The sequence below is a fragment of the Carassius carassius genome, chromosome 32 (genome assembly GCF_963082965.1).
Source record: "Carassius carassius chromosome 32, fCarCar2.1, whole genome shotgun sequence".
In the NCBI taxonomy this organism is placed as follows: domain Eukaryota; kingdom Metazoa; phylum Chordata; class Actinopteri; order Cypriniformes; family Cyprinidae; genus Carassius; species Carassius carassius.
The window spans coordinates 2,301,531-2,322,449 of NC_081786.1; the positions used below are offsets into that span (position 1 = coordinate 2,301,531).

The 20,919-nt window shown below is 35.0% G+C and overlaps 3 protein-coding genes across 4 annotated transcripts; 2 read left to right on the forward strand and 1 right to left on the reverse strand.

Moving 5' to 3' along the window:
- Nucleotides 1-101: 101 nt before the first annotated feature.
- fam167aa (family with sequence similarity 167 member Aa) lies at nucleotides 102-5,611 on the reverse strand. The gene is made up of 3 exons (XM_059520966.1): nucleotides 5,522-5,611; nucleotides 1,704-2,279; nucleotides 102-760 (listed from the first exon to the last, which is right to left on the reverse strand). Exons 2-3 carry the CDS (start codon nucleotides 2,013-2,015, stop codon nucleotides 500-502), a joined length of 573 nt encoding a protein of 190 aa, XP_059376949.1. The 5' UTR covers nucleotides 2,016-2,279; nucleotides 5,522-5,611; the 3' UTR covers nucleotides 102-499.
- Nucleotides 5,612-6,172: 561 nt separating this feature from the next.
- On the forward strand, nucleotides 6,173-10,480 carry enpp4 (ectonucleotide pyrophosphatase/phosphodiesterase 4). Its single transcript, XM_059520967.1, has 4 exons — nucleotides 6,173-6,358; nucleotides 7,762-8,641; nucleotides 9,793-9,963; nucleotides 10,103-10,480. The coding sequence occupies exons 2-4, from the start codon at nucleotides 7,795-7,797 to the stop codon at nucleotides 10,471-10,473; spliced, it is 1,389 nt and encodes a 462-aa protein (XP_059376950.1). The 5' UTR covers nucleotides 6,173-6,358; nucleotides 7,762-7,794; the 3' UTR covers nucleotides 10,474-10,480.
- A 4,271-nt stretch (nucleotides 10,481-14,751) lies between these two features.
- Nucleotides 14,752-19,903, forward strand: LOC132112380 (chloride intracellular channel protein 5-like). Of its 2 annotated transcripts, none has more exons than XM_059519833.1 (6): nucleotides 14,752-14,978; nucleotides 17,041-17,150; nucleotides 17,352-17,477; nucleotides 17,559-17,665; nucleotides 17,889-18,070; nucleotides 19,478-19,903. In XM_059519833.1, exons 1-6 carry the CDS (start codon nucleotides 14,928-14,930, stop codon nucleotides 19,640-19,642), a joined length of 741 nt encoding a protein of 246 aa, XP_059375816.1. In that variant the 5' UTR covers nucleotides 14,752-14,927; the 3' UTR covers nucleotides 19,643-19,903. The 2 variants fall into 2 exon arrangements, with proteins under 2 accessions (XP_059375816.1, XP_059375817.1); XM_059519834.1 differs by having other exon boundaries at nucleotides 14,753-14,978; nucleotides 17,027-17,150.
- The last annotated feature ends 1,016 nt before the right edge of the window (nucleotides 19,904-20,919 follow it).

Genomic DNA, 20,919 nt, shown 5'->3' on the forward strand with positions numbered 1-20,919 from the left:
TTTAATGTCACATTAAAAGAAAAATTATATAAAATAATATTTATATTTTTTTAAATAATATTTCAATATTTGATTAGTGAATTTCTTCAATAAAATAATCATTTATTGTTTGTTGTTGTTTTATTGACTCAAGTTCAGATGTATGAAACAAATATTCAGCTCTAATGAAATAAAAGACACAGATGGAAATAAAAACATCTGATAAGAGGCCCATTAGGTAAGGATTCAGATAATACAAGTAAAATTAAAGAAATAAATGACAAAGGTATTTTGAACATTTAAAATTGTAACTTTCCCCCAAAATTATAGAAGTATGTCATATCAAACACAAACTACACTGTACAGATGATTGTTAAGATGAACTCAAAGCTTTTATGTTGAATTTAATGCAATGAAAGCACAACATCAGAGACGTTTTAAAAATACCTTTATCCTATAATATTTGATCATCTATAAAAGCACTCACAATCATTCATGTAAGATAAATCTGTGTGCTGTGTTAGCACAGGGAGAACCGGCGAGAGTTGATGTTCATCTTGGTGACCCCGATGACCTTGAGTGACTCTGAGAGACCTAATCCAGGAGACATGGGGACGTCACACAGGTCAGACATATCGTCCCGCTCCTCCAGCTCAAACGTGGCATCGTTCAGCATCTTGCGGTGCTGGTGGCATGTCTGCACGATTCTCAGGCTGTTGATGTCAGTGCGCAGGTGCATTAGCTGATGTGCGAGCTGCTGGTCCTGCAAACGCATCTCTGCCTGCGACAGAAGGGTAAAGCACACACATTTAAAACTTTCCTTGAATTCTGTATATGTAATGCATTTTATTGCAAGCCATTACTGCAGTACTTATGGCAGTAATTCTAGTTGTAATACTAATAATATTGTAATACTAATAATAGAGTTGTAATACTAATAATTTTCAAATTATTTAACAAATTAGTACTATTTATATTGTTACCAGCAGGTGGTGCCGTCAAATGTCAATGAATCAGTGATTGATTAAAAATGGTCAGTATATAAAAATGCTGATCCAAATAAATAATAGTAAAAATAAAAATTTTAATAATAATAATTTATAAAAAATTGACCATTTTTATCAAATTCAGGTTCAGTAAAAAATAAATAAATAAATAAATAAAGTCACAATGTAAATGGCCACTGATATAACAAATCTGGGAGAAACAAAATCATTTAGATATATAAATGCGAACAGATTAAGTTAAATAAAATTATTAATAGTTCATTACACCACAAGGATAATAATAATAACAATAATAAAATGATTTTTTTAAATTGATACAAAAAAAAACTTAATTCATTTTGCTTTTCAACTTTGTTTCTGTATTAATAAATGAATAAATAAATAAATAAATAAATTCTCATTGTGGATAAATGCATATTAAGCATGTGTGTTTGTACACATTATATATATATACAGTATATATATATATATATATATATATATATATATATATATTATATATATATGTATATATATATATATATATATATTTTTCTAAAGATTATTTTTCTAAATTAAGTATTTTATATATCTGTTTTACACAGTAAAGTTTTTTTTTTATGTTAGGCTATATATTATTAACTACAGTGTATACATTTTACCCACAAATGACACCAAATCAAATGTATTTATTTGTTTTTTCATTTATTAACACAGAAACCAAGTTGAAAAACTCACCAGCTCGTTCCTGAGCCACTCCAGTGCTTGGTCTATACTTCCAAATCCTAGTGTGTTTCGTAACGCCTGCCTCCCTTCATGGAGCACACTAACAGGACCTGATGTTGTCTGTTTCTCTGTGTCAGCGGCGGCCGCTGGCGGCTCTGAGTCTCTGTGGCTCTGGACAAGCATCGCCTCCAGCTGCGCTCTCCAGTCCAGGTAAGACGGCTTTCTGGTCTCCAGCTTCAGCTTCTCAGTCAAAGCCTTCAGACTGGAGAGGTGATCGACCTGCGACGTGACAAGGCTTTCTGGGGTCTTAGATGCATGTGACATTTCCACTGGCTTTTCACAGCGTTGCTTGCAGGAAAACTAAAATGTGTTTTAGTTTAGCAGACCAACATCACTGGATATAGTTTAAGTAACCTGGATCCATGGATGCAAAAATGCAAATATCTTTTGCTTTAGAGAACTTTTATCTCACACACATTCGTTTTTTTAATTCTTTGTTCTCAGTGTCGTCGAACTTCTTTTTCAGTTTCTCCAAACAAGACTTGCAGACAATGTTTCACTTCTGAGACTGCTGAAATAATGAGGCATCTGAAACACAAATAATATTGAACCATGCAACAAGTAAATATCACAATCTACTGTATGTTTTAATATGCTGTCTTATGATATAAAATGTACAAATCTTCTTATAAAAGAAACACACCTGTGCAGCTCTGTAACGATGACAAGTTTATTTCAACAGTAGTGCACTAACACTTGTTTTACTAGTTAGTCTTCTTTTATAAAAACGACTTCCTTATAACTTTGTTCTTGACTCATTGTTCACTCTTGTAAAATGACAAGCACTAATCCTTGTGCATAATATATCAGAGAAAACAAACTCTCACCAAGAAAATGGGTCAAAACTTACAGGGCCCTATAATAACAATCTAAGCGCATAGTCTAAAGCGCATGGAGCAGGTGCACTCAGGGCCCTATCATACACCAGCGCAAGTGTGTTTGCTAGTTTCAGCCCAATGCAGATCTCATTTTCCTGCCCTGCGCCACGTTGTTTAAATAGAAAATGCATTTGCACCCATGGGCGTGCTGGAAAAAATATAAGTGTGTTGAGGCACAGACCAACTCAAACCTGGTCTAAAGTCTGGTGCAATATTTTTTCTTTCTTTCAGGTACACAACGCACATACACTTTGCTTATTACACACACAGGGACACGCAGCAGCACACAAAAATTTATTTAAAAAAAAAAATTACATTCCACCATGTTAATAGCAAACCTGCCATGGCAGGAGTGCAACTATCTTTTAAAGGGATGGGAGATAAGACTGATTGATTTATTGCACGTTATGCCGCAAAAACACCCATTACTCATTAAGAGAATTGGGACAACCTGTTTAGACCATGCACATTGTCCCTATTCTCTTAATGAGTAATGGGTGTTTTGGGGCTGTAACTTGCTATTAACCAACCCATCCCCTTTAAGTGGCAGTTGCGCTCATGAAAAAGCAGATTTGCGATTTACACGGCGGAGTTTGCAAGCTTAAACACAGAACGCGTCTCCAGAAATGAAACGGAGACGCTTGTGCGTGAGCAAATAGTTTCTGATACATGCTATGTATTCCTTATTTTTGTTTTTCACCTTTGTTTCTGTGTAAATAAATAATAAATAAATACATCTGCTTTATGTTCTGTTTTCATTTTAAATTTTAGTAATTCACACGGACCCTTTTTTGTGTGTTTTGTCATTTTTATTTTTTATTTTTAAAATGCCTTTATAGTTTTATTTTTAATTTATAGTTTTAGTTAAGTACTTCAACTTAAACTAATGAAAATTAGAAATGTTGCCCTGGCAGTCAGCTGAAATAAAATTAGTTTACAGTTTTTTATATTTTAGCTTATTTTAGCTTATTTGTTTACTTTATTTCAAGTAATGAATGAGTTGACGTGTCCATACATAATGCATGAGTTAACAGCAGCTTTTGTATTAATGGATGAACAGATGCATTGTAACCTGAACACAGTATTTATTGTGCTCACAATTTGTCTGTTTTTTACATGGCAGGTGATTTGTGATATCATGCAATCAAGTCATTACAGTCAGGAGATTCCCATATACCTCTGTCATGACAGTGTCACTTAAGGAGCAATTTCGAAATGGTTCCAAAGTTCTAATAACATTCTTTTAGGAATTTTGACAAGCAGCACTGTTACAATGTTAAGACTTTCTTCGAATGCACCGAGTCATATATAGAAGCAGACCGTTTACATGTGATACTGGTGACAGTCTGCTGGACTCATATGACTGTGGAGGAGTTTGAGCACTGAACTAGGACACAGCAGCAGCTGCCTGCTAAACTGGGAACCCCTTGAGTCCATCGTGTCTCTGAGTGATTCTAGTTCTCATCAACCAGAGCAGACCAGACCAACTCCTAATGTGACCACATCAAATCATATGATCATATCTTATCAGCATCACACTGAAATTCTGTTCCTTTGGCTTAAAAGAAAAGTTCACCCAAAATGAATATTTGCTTTAAAAATACTCATCCTCAGGCCATGCAAAATCTGAATTTGTTTCTTCATCAGATTTGGAGAAATGTAGCATTGCATCACTTGCTCAACAAATGATTCTCTGCAGTGAATGGGTGCCATCAGAATGAGAGTCCAAACAGCTGATAAAAACAATAAAAGTAATCGACACTACTACAGTCCATCAGTTAACACCTTTTAAGCAAATCCATCATTAATATATGTTTCTGGCCAAAATTCTTGTCCATAATCCATAATAATGCTTCCATCATGGTGAACAAGTCTTAAACTGTTTGCATTAGTAAGTGCTTGATCTGTGCAGATGTCTCTACTGATTCAGATGAGATGACTTTTTCACTAAAGAAAACAATATTATGGATTATGGATACTTTAGCTGAAAGCAACCGTCCGAAAGTCTTAACTTCACAGTATGTTAAACAAACCCATGTGCATCTTGGATGGAGTCAGTTTCCAGCAAAGTTTCATTTGGGTGAACTATTCCTTTAAAAGGGGGAATCCTCTAGTGACAGTCTTTCCTCAAGACTGTGTGAGAAATGCAACTCATTATATTAGAAATTCAAGAAAAATACTTGGAGGACCAACTAAACAGAGAGTCCACTGTGGAAAATGTAATGGATGAAATGGCTACAAATAGTTTCCCGCTGCTCAGTATTTTTGAAATGTTCTGATTCGTGGAAAAGTCACCATTACACTGAGCAACAGGACGCAGTCCCTCAAAAAGATTGAATACAATAAGAACATGCAGAGAGTCTGTTGACCTTTGTCATGGTGCCTAAACCACTCTGAAAAGGGAGCCTTGCGAAAATTGTGTGTACTTGCATATATTATATAATTTTAATATTTAAAGTACAAAAATATTTTTAAAATTCTAAATAAAAATGTTGTTAATATTTATTTTATATTATTTTATTCAGTATGTATTATTTAGATTATCTTATTTATTATCTTTGGTTTCATGAAATATAATTAGGTTAAAAATAATAATAATAATAATAATAATAATAATAATAATAATAATTAATAAATAAAAAAACAGCCTTAATTAATACACAGATCTCTCTAAAACCTAATATTCGTGTTTTCTTAAAGGATGGAAAGCTCGAAATCAGCCGTGATGTCATTTCTACAAATACAGTATCAGCACAGAGGAAATATTACAGACGACACGCTGAGAAAACACACTAGGCAAGAACCGCATTCCACTGACAGAGCTTGCGTGATGCCTCTGTATGTTACTATTATAGAGATATGAGGAATAAAAATGTATTAATAACAACCTACCTTCACCAAACCGCATTAAACACGGAGTCAAACCCATCCGCTGCGAATAAACGCGTCCGTGCCGCGTCGCGTATAGGAGGTCGTTCATTGGTCGACTGGGTACTGATGAAGACGCGTCGCGCGGTGGTCATTATAATACGAGCGCTCTGATTGGTCAACCTCGCTTGTTATGTTTGCGTCGCGTCACACTGGAACGTTTTATGAACTTTCCGCGTCAAACGCATCAAGAAGCGTTGAAATGCGTTTTTTATATTATTAACAAGTGCGTATGTTTGAAAACTAAAGTATCAGAATGGTGCAGAAAAATCTGCGTCCTTCTGTAGCGGGGCTTGTCATATTAGTCACTCAGATACTAGATTTATTTGTTTATTTATTTTTAATGTAAAATGTTGTATAGAAACGAACCTTTAAGCTGTCCGCGTGGTTTTATTGTTTATTCAACAGCTATTAAAAATATGATATTGGATTTTCGGAAGAGAAAAATAAATATAAAATACTTTAATTTAAGATCAGTCTTAACAAGATGTATTATTTTCACATTAGATGTGCTTAATTCAAACAAATGTCGTATAAACAATAAATAAATAAAAACAGTTACTCTAGATCAGTGCTTATGAAAAGTGAATTGCACCTGCAGTGGGACGTACCTCGCGTCTATTGGCTGCTGGATCTGTCAGTCATGCGGTGACGTCATGTGGGTATTGTGTTTGAGGAAGCGCAAGAAACTGCATCGAACCGAGAACATATTTGACATTTTTAAAATCATATCGACATCAGTGACGAGTTTAATGTGACTGCACTTAAAATATACGGTTTCCAACGTCCCGAGCAAAAGAGGTATGCTAACATTTCGTCTGTTTTGAGTTCCTTAATGGCTAAGTTTGGGCAAGCGTCATTGAACATGTATATCATAATCAATGCATCATCAGTAATAATAATGTTATCAGATCCGTGTTCAGTGATAAACTGTCAAATTTTCCTTTTAAGTTGCAGTTTTTGTAGTTGGTTGAAACCATTTTGTCTTTGAAAGGGCAGGTGGACGTTATATAGAATATCAGTGTATTATAAATGATTTTTGATCAGGCCTCTATTGATTATTAATTATTGATTATTGATCAGCTCCATTGTATGTTTTGCACATGCTCAATATCAGCATGGGTTTAGAAGCACGTTTTGTGCTTCTAAAACTACAGGTGCTTCCTGTAATGCTTCCTTGTTACACAAAACACATAAACAAAAGTTCTACTAATGAAATATATTGATGTTAATAATTATATGTCATTTTTTTCTTAGTTAAAATAAGGGTAAGTGGACATTTATTAGGTGAAACTTCCTCTGGACTGTCCAGTATTGACTAACAGTTGAAGTTCCTGGTCATGGGGTCAGAGCTGCAGTACGTTTATAAATACATACATGTGATTCTTCAAAAAAATATAGTTATTATATATCGTGTGATGGTTTGATAATAGTTATTTAACACAGCAGTCAACTTTGAATGTATAAAAATAAATTGACTGAATTAAAATGATAAAATAACATTTTTTAAACGAAATACTTGGTAAAAACTAGTAATTATTTTGATAATTGATTAATCAGTGAATCAGTTGTTTATACAGTATATATAAAAACTAAATTCATTTTAATGCATCATTTAATATACTGAATTATATATATCTATGTACAGTGAAACATTATGTGCAGTTATCTGACTTGATAATCAAATATTAGTCTATATATTCCATCTTTTAGTTGTCCCTAAGTCTCTCCCTATAGCATTAATTCAACACTATGACTGCAGTTAAAATATTTAATATCCTCTGCATTCATAATTGTCTTAAAAATAATAATAAAACTACTAATGAAAACAGTTTTTGTGGAAAACAGTATGTGCAAGTGTTGCATGTATGACATATATTGACATTTTTAAAAAGTTGCCTTACAACAACCTAAATTAGTTAACGTTTTAGTAATTTTATTGCATTTTGGTCATTTTTTTTTATGTATGTGCATAGTTGAAATAAAGGGAGTTTTAAGTTAAGTCTAAGTTGTGCATGTGGTCAGTAAAGTTCAGGGTGGGTTAGTAATGGTTTGTAACATGCACAAGTTAAGTAGAGTCATAGTCTGCTGAAAAGAGTGTCTGTTAATGAGGAAATTGCTGACTTGTGGGTAAAAATTCATTTCATTGTGGGACTTTAACTTGAACAAGCGGTGGTCTGTCTCTGTCTGTTATAAATTGCCAGTGAGGAAAGTGACTGCCACATCCGCAGCTCAGGATGCAGGTCAGCGGTCATCTCTGCGCTCTCATCGCCTGTTTTGGATTAACCCTGTCAGTGCCGGCCGGAAACCAAACGCGACTGGAGTCTGGAAACACTGCGCCGCCGCTCCTCTTGGTGTCATTTGATGGTTTTCGCGCAGACTACCTAAAGAAATACTCCTTTCCCAATCTGGAGAAGTTCTTCTCCGAGGGCGTCCTTGTGCACGAGCTGACCAATGTTTTCACAACAAAAACCTTCCCCAATCATTACAGTCTCGTCACGGGCCTGTACGCTGAGAGCCATGGCATGCTTGCCAGTGTTATGTACGATTCGGTGTCCAAAAAGACATTCTCCATTCAGAACGACAGTGATCCTTTCTGGTGGGACGAAGCCACTCCGATCTGGGTGTCCGTGGAGGAGTCTGGATACAAGGCAGCCGCTGCTATGTGGCCAGGAACGGATGTCAATATCCAAAACCACACGTTAAAATACCAGTTCGAATACGACCCCAAGGTGACTTTCCAAGAAAGGCTGGGAAACCTCACACAGTGGATGACCGCGGACAAATCTGTGAAGTTTTCAGCTCTGTATTGGGAAGAGCCCGACCGGAGCGGACACATGTACGGCCCGGATAACACCACAGAGATGAGCAGGGTTTTAAAGGAAGTGGATGGTCACATTGGCTTCCTGATGGAGCAGCTCAACAGAACGGGATTATGGGGGAAGATAAACGTCATCATCACTAGTGATCACGGCATGGCGCAGTGTTCTCAAGAGCGTCTTATTAAACTGGATGACTGCATCCATCCGAGCAGCTACAAGGTGGTGGATCTCACTCCTGTGGCCGCCATAATCCCACTGGAAGGTACTTATTGATTATTTATACTATATTTAATTCATTCATTGTTTTCCATAGCGAACTGTGATTTTATTGCTATATAGTTTTTTTTTGTTTTTTTAAGAGTTTAGGGAGACCATTGGCCAGTATGTACATTGAAAAATGGGATATTAAAAATGTGTTTTATATATTTATGTACTGTATATGTATATGGGACCACAAAACCACTCATAAGGGTCAATTCCTCAAAATTGAGATTTCAGCATCTGAAAGCTGAATAAACAAGCTTTCCATAATTCCATTGATGTATGGTTTATTAGGATCGAACAATATTTGGCTGAGATAAAACTATTTCAAAATCTGGAATCTTAGAGTGCAAAAAAAATTCAAATATTAAGAAAATCATCATTAAAATGTCCAAATGAATTCTTAGCAATGCATATTACTAATCAAAAATTAAGTTAATTAACCCCAGAGACTTAAGACTGCTTTTGTGCTCCAGGGTCTCATATATATATATACAGTGCTGTTAAAAGGTTTTTGCTCCTTTCTGTTTTCTAACTGTTTTTTTTAGCCCTACGTGAAAAAGTAATTATCCCCCAAATCTAATAACTGTTTGTGCCATGCTTTGCAGCAATGAAGCATCTGCGATAACTGCCAATGAGTCTTTCACATCGCTGTGGAGTAATTCTGCCCCACTCTTCTTTGCAGAATTTTTTATATTCAGCCACATTTGAGGGTTTCTGAGCATGCATGGACTTTTTAAGGTCATGCAACAGCATCTCAATCAGATTTAAGTCCGTACTTTGACTTGGCCGCTCCAAAAGCTTAATGTTGTTTTTCTTGAGCCATTCACTTGCTGGTGTGTTTGGGATCACTGTCCTGCTGCAGAACCCAAGTGCACGTCATTTAAGCATGCTTTACTTTGTCAGACAGGTTCTATTTAAGTGAAGAGTAAGAAATGTACTAAAAACATGTTATATGCTGTAAATATTGATCTACAGTGCTGGTTTATCACTAGTAATCTTAGCTCGATTTGATGCTTTTTACTTCGTTTATATTAATTCCACAAAATCCCCCAATGTTTCCTTCCAAAGTCCAAAGATTTTATCTGGACCTGTGAATATGCATGTTTCCTCATAATTACTTTATTATTATTATTTTTATTTAATTGACAGATAATTCGACTGTGTACAAAAACCTGTCGAGCTGTCACCATCACATGAAAGCGTACCTGAAGGACGATGTTCCCGATCGGTTGCACTATAAAAACAATGCAAGGATCCAGCCGATCCTTCTGGTGGCGGATGAAGGCTGGACGATTGTCATAAATGGCAAACTCCCACGATGTAAGTGTTTCCCAAAAGCAATGTTTGAGTTTGAATTTGCATTGAATCAATCAAATTCAAATGCATTCATTAATAGTATTCACAAACTGCTTATTGTGGCAAATGTGAATTGTTTTCATGAGTTTATTTTCGTTTGCAGTGGGCGATCATGGCTATGACAATACGCTTCCCAGCATGCACCCCTTCCTGGCCGCCCACGGGCCTGCGTTCCGCAAAGGCTACAAGATGTCGAGCATTAACAGTGTGGATCTCTACCCGCTCATGTGCCACCTCGTGGGCATCCCTCCGAAGCTCAACAACGGCAGCTTCGCTCACGTGCGCTGTGCGCTAGTTAACGAGCAGTGTGGAGAGCTAGCGCTAACGGTGGGCCTCGTCATTGGGGTTCTGATCATCCTGACCACCTTCACCTGTCTCTTCAAGCTGATGAAGAACAGAGATGTCTCGTCTCCTCGTCCGTTCGCCCGCTTGGAGTTAGAGGACGACGCTGATGATGAGCCGCTGCTGGAATGAAGCGTGTTATTAGACGCAGGTGCAGCGTGGGTGAAGGGATTCGACTTGATTCAAACACATACGTTAAAGGAATAGTTTACCGACTTTTAGTTTCAGGTGAACTGTTCCTTTAAATGCTGAAATGCTGCAGAGATCATACTGAAACTGAAAGAGAGAAATGTAGCTATTGTAAAGCCAGTAACATACACTGAAGACACAATAATGATAATGAGTCATCGTTAGTACTAAACAACATGACAAAACGTGTCCTCAACATTATCAGCAGCTGCTGATGCTTTAAAATGAGTTCTTAAAGGGACAGTTCGCCCAAGAATGAAAACTCTGTTGTTCCAAACCTGTATGAATTTCAAGTCATTGTAAACCAGTTCCAAGTCTTTCTTTCTTCTGTTAAACATAAAAGAAGATATTTTGAAGAACGTGAGTGATCAGACATTTGCCAGTCACCATTGACTTCCATAGTATGGGGAAAAATATTTTGGCAGTCGATGGTGACTGGCAACTGTTTTGCAACCAACATTCTTTAAAATGTTTAAGAGGAGAAAGAAACTCTTGGAACCGGTTTGAAACAACAAAATGAAGAATATGTATTTTTAGGTGAACTATCGCTGAATGAGTTCACTGGTGTGGAATCTTTACTACAGAATAAAAAATAAAAAGGTAGCTGTGACAGTTTATCCCATAATTCTGATTTCTTCTCTCAGAATTGTGAGATATAAAGTCAGAATTGGACCACATAAACTTGAAATTGAAACTTTTTGCCTTGGCATAAAAGAATAAAGATATTTGCTACTTTTTATCTCACAATTCTGACTTTATTTGTTGCAGATCTCATGCATTTACCCAGAACTGCAAGATATAAACTAAGAATCGTGATATTAAGGATTACAAGTTATAAACTCACATTTATAAGGAAAAAGTCTAACTTGTTTTTGGCATGGAATAAAAAAAAGTTTATATCTCACAATAGTTTTTCAGATTTAGAAGTGCCATATATTAACTCAAAATAGCGAGATTTAAAAAAAAAAAATAGAGGAAAAAGTTAATTTGTTTTTGGCATGAAATAAAAAAATAATGTTCAATTTGACTTATATCTTGTGATTCTGCAAATAACTCCAAATTGTGTAATTGAGAAAAGAAAAAAAAGAGTCAAAATTGCAGGTTATAAACTCAAGCTTGTCATGGAATAAAAAAAAAAAAAGACTAAATGTGATTTATCTCACAATTCTGAGTTTACGTCTCACAATAGTTTTTCCTCTCTTAATAGTGAGATAAAAACTCATAATTCTGAGGAAAAACTCAAGAATAAAAAATAAAGGTAATGATGAGTTTATATCTTGTATATCTTGTATTTTTTCCCCTTAATATTGCAAGATATAAACTAAGATTTGTGAGATATAAACTCATTTTGAGAAAAAAAATGTCAGAATTGCAAGTTTTAAACTTTTGTGAGGAAAAAAGTCAAGCTTGTTCCTGTCATGAACGAAAAAATACAAAATGGTAATTGACTATTTATCTCACAATTCTGAGTTTATATCTTACAGTTCAGACTTTTTCTCAGAGTAGTGACAAAATAGTGAGAAGTCTTTTTTCATGGCGGAAATAAGTTTCCATAGAATGTACAGAAATAGTTTAAATGTGTGAGATAATTTCCTGAATAATCTCACACGCACAAGTATCTTTGAAACCCCTTCATGTTCAACAGATTTCAGAATGATTAAATCATGCTACTTCCAGTAATGCTTTTTAGCATTATCATATGCATATAAATATTGCTTTATATCTATGCACTCTGTGTGTTAGCGGTCAGGTTACTGAGGTACACTTCATGCTTTTAAACTGCTGTTTCATCTAAAGTCTAAGTAGGTCATAGAATGCATCGAAACAATGATTTCTACTTAGGTTTGCTATGCTTTTGGAAAATGCAGAACAAAAAACTAAAAAAGTGCAGAACGTAAGCAATAATAATTATTACTCTAGCTTCTTTTCAGTGAAGAAACAGGATACTGAGGTTACTTGAAAACGCTGTACTGTTGTTGCTGGTAGTGAAACTTTATTTATTAAGTCACGTTTCATCTGTTCTCACCGCCGGGGAAATACACAAGCAGTTAAATCTGAATATTTATTTTCTTTTTCTAGAAGTTGCTTAGTCTTTGTTTCTTTTCAGAAAAGGCGTATTTAGATCAAATGCAACTAAAGGAATGCTAAATCTCATGTTTCTTCTTGAATCCCTACTGAGGAATGTTTCTGTAGGGTTTATGAGGGCTTTTCCCTGAATGTTTCTGAGTGTTGAATGTTTCTCAGAGATTGTTGTGTGTGTAAATACACTGTAAAGCTTGTGTTTTTGCTTGTTGCACTGTAATCTGTAGGTTCAGATTTGGGGGAAGGGAATTTTTATTCATGCTTTAAAATGTTCGTACTGTTTAACAGGGATGTTTAATTACTTGCATTTCCTATTTTTCAAAAGTGTTTTGGACTTTTAATGCTGGTTTTTGACTGTTGACTTGAAATGACATTGACTTTTTATCCATGGCTTGTCATTTTCTAAATATTTCTTGCCGTTTTGTCTGTATCAATCTTTAGTTACAGAGAGGAAGGTTACTGAAACATAGGAAATGAAATCACTCTGGCTTGTGCAGTATTTGGTTATCAAATGTTTGTGGTAACATTTTCACAGCTTTTTGAATCTTCATGAAACTATGCAAAGCAAAGACTAAATAGAACATTTTGTCACTCCAGAGTCATGACATTTGTCATCTGAAAATCTAATAAAATATATTTATTTCAGATATTTAAAGTGTGTGGATTTATTTATTTTTTGCTCATCTGTGTGTAACTTGTTATTGTAATGAAGTATAGGTCGACTTTTGTTGATGACGTCAAGCAACCACTAGAGGTCTCACTTTGTTGTACAACTACCAGGTGAACTACAGGTTACTGTATTTATATCATGACACTACTGTGAGGACAATCAGTTGTGACTTATTCAGTCGAGAGAAACATGATGTGTTTTTATGTACAGAAGTGATGTTAATATCAGAAATATGTATGGCTCTTTGCTCATATGCGTGTGTGTGTGTGTGTGTGTGTGTGTGTGTGTGTGTGTGTGTGTGTGTGTGTGTGCGTGTGTGTTTGTACACACCAACACAAAATGCTGCTTTTCAAAAATCCTTAAATTGTTTTTGAATCTCTTCTGCTCACCAAGGCTGCATTTATTTGATTACAAATACACTACAGCCAGTAATATTGTGAAATATTATTCCAGTTTAATAGAACAGTTTTCTATTTGAATATATATTAGATTGTAATTTATTTTTGTGATCAAAGCTGGATTTTCTTGAGTCTTGAGTGTCACATGATCTTCAGAAATCATTCTAATATGCTGATTTGGTTATCAATTCTTAAAAATAGCTATACAGTTGGAGCACATTATATTTTCGATGAAAAGTTTTTCTTTTTTTCCAGGATTTTTTTATTGAATATAAAGCAACGGCAAAATAATGGCATTTATTTGAAATAGAACTCTTTACTGTCAATTTTGATACATTTAAAATTCAGTTTGCTAAATAAAAGCATTATTTTTTTTTAAATAGATTTAATAGACCTATGGTCATATGTCTAGTTTTATTAAATTATTTGACATAATTAAACAAAAAATTACTTACTATCACTTATGATCAATTTAAAGCATTTGTGCTGAATAAAAGGGATAACTTCTTTTAAAATATTACATCGAATGACCCAAATATGGTGATGTATATATAAAACTTATTAGGAAATGTCAATGTGCCTAATCTAATACGAGTTACCACAAATACTTATCTGCTTAGTTGGTGTTCAAAAGAGTGACTTTTTAGTGTGTGACTATTACCGAACAGTCCTGAGGTCAGTAATCATGTGTAAACCAGTGTTCAAGGAGGCTACTGCTCTATATTTAGAGAGAACTTACTGGAATGGTTACCCCATAACCCTCCCAAACTGATTATGAAGAGACAGTGACCCAATTAAATGTGTTACTTACTGTACCCCACATCTGCCATTCCACTAAAAATCACTTATAAACACCAGCTGACTCGAAGATGATGTGCAAAAACGGTTATGTTAGTGAGGAAAAGACTACTAAACCCAGTTTAGATTTTCTCATCAGTGCTGTGAGAGGTCTGTGTTTTGTGACAGGAAGGAGTGAAATATGATTCATCATATTTCTATAAAGGTCCCTGGTGTAGGTGACACTGAACTCCTCCTGGTGCTCTTGCACCGCGTGGAGGCTATTTGTGGCCCTTCTGTGACATTTAGAGCGGCTCTCACTGACAGCTGACCGCAGGGGCCAGATCAAAACAAGCAAACCAACCAGAGACCATCTCAACACCCCGCCGGCCGGACACATAACAGACTCAAGGAAAAGAGATTACATATAATTCTCCATCAGCTTCTGAATTAGAGTGAGCTTCAGCGATATGACCTCAAATGAGGAGGACAAAGATACTGATATTGAACTTTTTGTGAAGGTAAGCATTAATGACCTGCAGGTCTAAACTCTCTGGCTGTGTTTGTGTGTTGCATGCTTAATCAATAGTTAGAAATCAATGCTGGCATTACTTTTAAAAGCTTTCGGACAGTTTTAGCTGTTAAGATGGGCGTTTGGCCTGGGATTGTAACATTTCAGAGCAGAAACTCCAGGTTGCTGTTGAATTATTTCTTCCGTTCTATCAACAGCTCACGCTCTTAATTCCTCTGTGTTCAAGTGTCTCCTTTCTTCTGCTGCTTTCTGTGGTTTGTTTTGCATTTGTTTTGATAATAAATAATCGCAGAAGGTCAGGTGCTGTATTTCTTCCACTTGGTGTCAAAGTTATTAATAGAGCTAATAGAGACAATAAAAGCAGAGGGGTTGAAAAAACGTTGTGTTTACTGCTTGCTGACTATTGATACATGACCTTATTGATGTTTGTTAAGTTGCATAAACAGAGTTAGTGATACGACTCAATTTTAGTATGATAATTTCACATATTGTGTTACAGACATGTATAATTCACTCACCTTTGATTAGTATGAGTTTCTTTCTTCTGTTGAACACACAAAAAAAGATGTTTTAAAGAATGTTTTGTAACCAAACAAAAAAGTACTTTACTATGGAAGTCAATGGCTACCGTCAACTGTTTGGTTACCAGCATTCTTCAAAATATAATTTTTTAGTCCTCTATACAAGAAAAAAATAGATATAGAAATTTTGGCTAAACTATCCACCAACACTTTAAAAAATAAATGTTTCAAAAGCAAATGCCCTAAAATAACTTTTCAGTTAACATTTGAGTGTTCATGCACATTTTTTTCCTTTTTTCCATTATAAAGAACCTTCTGTGCAATGGAAAGATTCTATGCTTAAAGGTTAAAGGTTCTTCATGGAACCATAGATTTTAATAAATAAACTTTATTTTCAAAGTTTTGCATGTACAGAAAAATCTAAGAAATCCAATGCACAGAGAGTCATAAAACACTATGACTATCTGTTTGACCAAAATAATAACTTTAAACAATAACATTATATTTCATCCCTGCTCTGAATACACTTTATCCCATGGGAAGGTGGATTGTGGGATGTCAGACTGAAAGATCTAATATATTTCATACTGTAAATATCTCTGCGTGTGAGCAGAACCTCAGGTATGCATCAGCAATAATTCAACATTCGATCTGAGCCAATCAAACATTAACTGTCTGAATGCATTTTATCCCAGCATAGTTAAGTGCTAAACAAATTATTTTTAGGTGGCGAGGGTGATGTCTAACTCATAGTTGTGTTGACAGGTACAGTATGACCCCAAACCCCTTTGCTGTGGGCTAACGGGGCAGGTAAAGGAATAACCATGCATAATTCAACTTAAGCACGGATCTGATGTCCAGCTCAAGTTACTGGCCCAGTTTATAAGGATGCCATTGGATAGCTCTATCACCTAATTTCAGATACGGAAATTCAGCACTCATTCCCCATTGGTTCTTTATTGTCTGCTATTGTATTGAAGATTACAAATCATGCACTGAATGGTGAATGACTTTCAGGGGTTTAATAATTTCACATTTGCCCTAAAATGCATGTATTTTTCATTTTTTTTAGAAAATGCATGTTTTCTATTTTGATATACTTTGAAATGTAATTTATTCCTGTGATGTGCAGCTGAATTTTCAGCATCATTACTCCAGTCTTAAGTGTCACATGATCTTCAGAAATCTTTCTAATATGCTGATTTATTATCAGTGTTGGAAACCTGTGATACTAACATTTTCCAGATTTAATGACTGTAATACGCTGAATTTTTTACAATTATGCAACAGTATTTTGTATATACAGTACTCACACACTCGCACTTAAATGTTATATAATTTTCTTAAAATACTTTAAATATGTTGAGCATGTATGAATAATCTTATACAATATTTAATTTATTCATAATGTTTTCAAGACCTTGCCTACACAAAAAATGTTTTGTTTTTTTTAATAAAAATACTGTGGTGATACCATGGTGTTGTATTTCTATGATGTGATGTATTGATTTATCAGTATGTGTTCTTCAGGCTGGCAGTGATGGAGAAAGTATTGGAAACTGTCCTTTTTCTCAAAGGCTTTTCATGATCCTGTGGCTGAAGGGAGTCGTGTTCAACGTCACCACTGTCGACCTGAAAAGGTAACGAATTACACTTAAAAATATGCTTCTGGCCTAGCTTTTAGGTTTATTAGCTTTAGACAGATGTCCCACCCAAATGTTCTGTTTCAACTCCTTTAGAAATACATTAACAAAGCAAAGTAACCCATGCAACCTATGCAAAAATCAAACTCAGATGTCAATGTGCAAAAAAAAATACACAGTTTTCAATTTTTCTTCAAGGAAACCAGCTGATCTTCATAATCTGGCTCCCGGTACTCCTCCACCATTCCTTACCTTCAATGGCGAGGTGCGGACGGATATCAACAAAATCGAGGAATTCTTGGACGAGATGCTAGCGCCTCCCAAGTAGGTTGACAGAATGTTCACAGATGAATGGATTTTTTATGTAAGGCAAAAAGCATACTTTTTTTTCATGCATGCCCAAAGGTATCCAAAACTGGCTGCGAAGAACAAGGAGTCCAACACGGCGGGAAACGACATCTTCGCAAAGTTCTCAGCCTACATCAAGAACACAAATCCAGGAGCCAATGCAAGTGAGTTTAACGTCTGCTCTTTGACTTATTAGACAGGTTCAAGGAATATCTACAGCTCTTTATGGATGCTCTGCTGTCAACGGGGAAATATGGAGCCACATGTTATCCAGAGCTCTTTCACATTCCGCTAGGCCTACACAGGGATTGTCTTGACTTAAAGCCGCTGTATTTCTTCAGATAAAAACATTCAGCACAAGCACATATCAAACTTTTGGCTGCGCAGGTCTGGAGAAGGGGCTACTGAAAGCTCTGAAGAATCTGGACAACTTCCTGAACTCCCCTCTGCCGGACGAGATTGATGTCGATAGTACGGTGGAAGAGAAGAGCTCCAACCGCAAGTACTTGGACGGAAATGAATTAACGCTTGCAGACTGCAACCTCCTCCCCAAACTGCACATAGTGAAGGTGACGTACCGCTGGGAGATCTGCTGTGTATAAAATAGTGGCGATTCTAGAAAGGAAAAGTTCCAAAAACATTCATTTTTTATCGCAGTGATTGATTCTTGGGGTGGATTAATTTTTTTTAAGTCAGTTTCTGCACAGACACACCTTTCCAGGGAACGTTCTTACAACTTTCAATGTTTTGTAAAAGTTATAGCATAAAATGTTCTTCTAGTAAAGTTAATGGAACTTTCTTATAACGTTATTAATAGGCTACTTAATATTCCTTCTCATAATATTTAGAGAAAATGTTTTTAGATTATAAAAATAAATGTTAAAGTTAATAGAATCTTAAAAGAAATGTTTTAATAATCTTTAAATAATGTTCTAATTATGATACCAAAACTGGACATTTTAACAGTATTCAAAAAAAGAATGTTGTGTTCGCAACTTTTAAATCACATTAGAATCATCACAAGAAAGTGGAAATTTGAAGATTTTAAATGTTTCCTGTTATTTGCAGTGAATGATTCTCAGGGTAGGTTTACATTTTAAAGTACATCTTTGCACAGATACACATTATAAAGTCTTTTGAACAATCTCTCCACTTCTGGTCATTAAAACAACAACGGGGCATGTTGTCACATCATGGGGTAAATTGTCGAAACCGGATCCTAAAGATTTTTGACACTGATTCAAGATGAAAACCTTTTCTGAAATATGAAATATTACCTAAATTAAAATAAAAAGTAATCTTCCACATAATTCCTGCATTTAAAATGTATTAAAGGCAAATTAATTGATAAATTAAAATAAACGAAACAGCAAATTGCAATAAATCCTTGCATGTTGCAATTATATTTTTCTTTTTGATGAATTGCATAAAAATACAACATATAAAATGCATGTGATAACTTGCCCCCACCTAACATTTATTAAAAATCTCTTAGGATGATTTGTTAAGATTATAAATGAGTAGATTCAGTTGTTGTTTTATTTCAGCATTATTTTTCATCCCACATTCGGATGGTTTGTAATTACAACATTTCAGCACAGAAACACACCTTTTGAACATTTCTACTAGTATTGCCATGGAGAAACATAAAAGGGGCATTACATCACACTATGTATTAAATAAGGGGTAAGTTGTCACAAAGAGACCCTGGAGTTTATTGAAGAATGCCTTTTCTCAAATAAAAATAAAATAAAAAATTCTACCTAATCTATCAGAAAAAAGTCATATTCCACATTATATCTGATTTTAAAATGTATTATAGCCTAATTAATGGCTAAACTGGAATGGTAAAATGTAGCATAAAATTAAAAACATATAAGCCACATGTAACAACTTGCTCCAACTTAACAACTAACATCTTTATAGGATGATTGGTTTGGATCATTAACTAGCATCATGTTTCTTTCCACATACAGGTGGTTTCTAAGAAATACCGTAACTTTGAGATCCCATCAGAGTTCAGTGGGGTCTGGAGGTACCTACAGAACGCCTACGCCAGGGACGAATTCACCAACACCTGTGCGGCAGACAGAGAGATTGAAGTGGCCTATCAGGACGTAGCCAAGAGGCTGGGCCAATGAATATGCACGAATCAGTGACTCTAATAATCATATGCAAAACTGCTAAAGTGGGGACTTTGTCTTGGTGTCAATGAATGTCTCATTTTCCTTCAGCAGTTGTTGAGCAGAATTTGCATTCGGGACTTTGACTCGTTCCTGTAATACTCCTGACATGCTTGTGTTTAGGCCTTCACATTCTATTGCCATTATGTTCACTGTCTGTAAGTGACATAACCTCTGTTAGTGTTGCTATAAAAAAACTGTGCCACTGTTTCTCTGCAACTTTTCAGTGTTGGATTGTGATTCTCCTCATTTAAAGTCCAATTCTTGCTGCATAAAAATTAAAAATATTATTTTTCTAATGTGCTTCATCTAAGAGCAGGATTTTTAACCCTAGTTTTTGGTTAATCTCCACAGGAGAAAAGAATTAGCTTGTGAACAATTCTATTTAAGCACACAGCCCCACCTAGTGGAGAAAGTAATAAAGCAGAGCTATTTAAATTAGTCTCATTCTGCAGTTTATATAAAGGATATATATATATATATATATATATATATATATATATATATATATATATATATATATATATATATATATATATATATATATATATACATAACAGCGCAGAAGTAATTATTGTTTCTAAGCCATCACACAAAATAAGCACATGTTTAGGTCTCAGGTATCTTTAGCCCTGTCTGGAATTTTCATATATTTGAAATAAACAGCAATATTGTGTCTTATTAATAAAAAAAATTTTTTTTCAATAAGCTTGCAATGTTTCGTTTGTGTTTAATCATGTTTCATACTGCAAGACGAATATTTCAAGTTGGAAAAAAACTCTCACCTCATCTCCTTGATTAGCAGAGATAATCGACTCATCCCTCAGCAAAGCTCTGATTAAAATTAGGTCACCAAAAAAAATGCATTTTTGTTTAAGCACTAACATTAATTCTTCTATACAAAATCTGTATTATGTAAAGTTATCGAAATCGTCGAAGTAGTTGCGGAACTAGTTTTCTGGGCGTATTACTCGCGTTAAATGACGCTGCTGATATGTATCCTTTCGCGTGTCGTTAGAAAGTTATTAAAGTTGCCGCGTTTTTCGACTTGACAAAATTTGAAAAATTCAGGTAAGTAAACGATTTTAACAATCCACTCTCATGTTTACACTGCGGTTTTTATTGTTGTTGCTCTACCTAAGTTTATTTTAAACGTTTGTTCTTGTCTAGACTTATAAGAAGAAGCGTTTTTGATGCCAAGTCTTAATTTAACGTTTTATATGTTGTGAATAGGG

Excerpts from the sequence above, each read along its gene's own strand:
- LOC132112380 (XM_059519833.1), top strand. The coding sequence starts at position 14,928 with ATGACCTCAAATGAGGAGGACAAAGATACTGATATTGAACTTTTTGTG. Across the intron at positions 17,478-17,558 it reads GAGATGCTAGCGCCTCCCAA|GTATCCAAAACTGGCTGCGA; the intron begins GTAGGTTGACAG and ends GCATGCCCAAAG. Across the intron at positions 17,666-17,888 it reads AAATCCAGGAGCCAATGCAA|GTCTGGAGAAGGGGCTACTG; the intron begins GTGAGTTTAACG and ends TTGGCTGCGCAG.
- fam167aa (XM_059520966.1), bottom strand. The coding sequence starts at position 2,015 with ATGTCACATGCATCTAAGACCCCAGAAAGCCTTGTCACGTCGCAGGTC. Across the intron at positions 761-1,703 it reads AGTGGCTCAGGAACGAGCTG|GCAGAGATGCGTTTGCAGGA; the intron begins GTGAGTTTTTCA and ends CTTCTGTCGCAG.
- enpp4 (XM_059520967.1), top strand. The coding sequence starts at position 7,795 with ATGCAGGTCAGCGGTCATCTCTGCGCTCTCATCGCCTGTTTTGGATTA. Across the intron at positions 8,642-9,792 it reads CGCCATAATCCCACTGGAAG|ATAATTCGACTGTGTACAAA; the intron begins GTACTTATTGAT and ends TTTAATTGACAG. Across the intron at positions 9,964-10,102 it reads AAATGGCAAACTCCCACGAT|TGGGCGATCATGGCTATGAC; the intron begins GTAAGTGTTTCC and ends TTTCGTTTGCAG.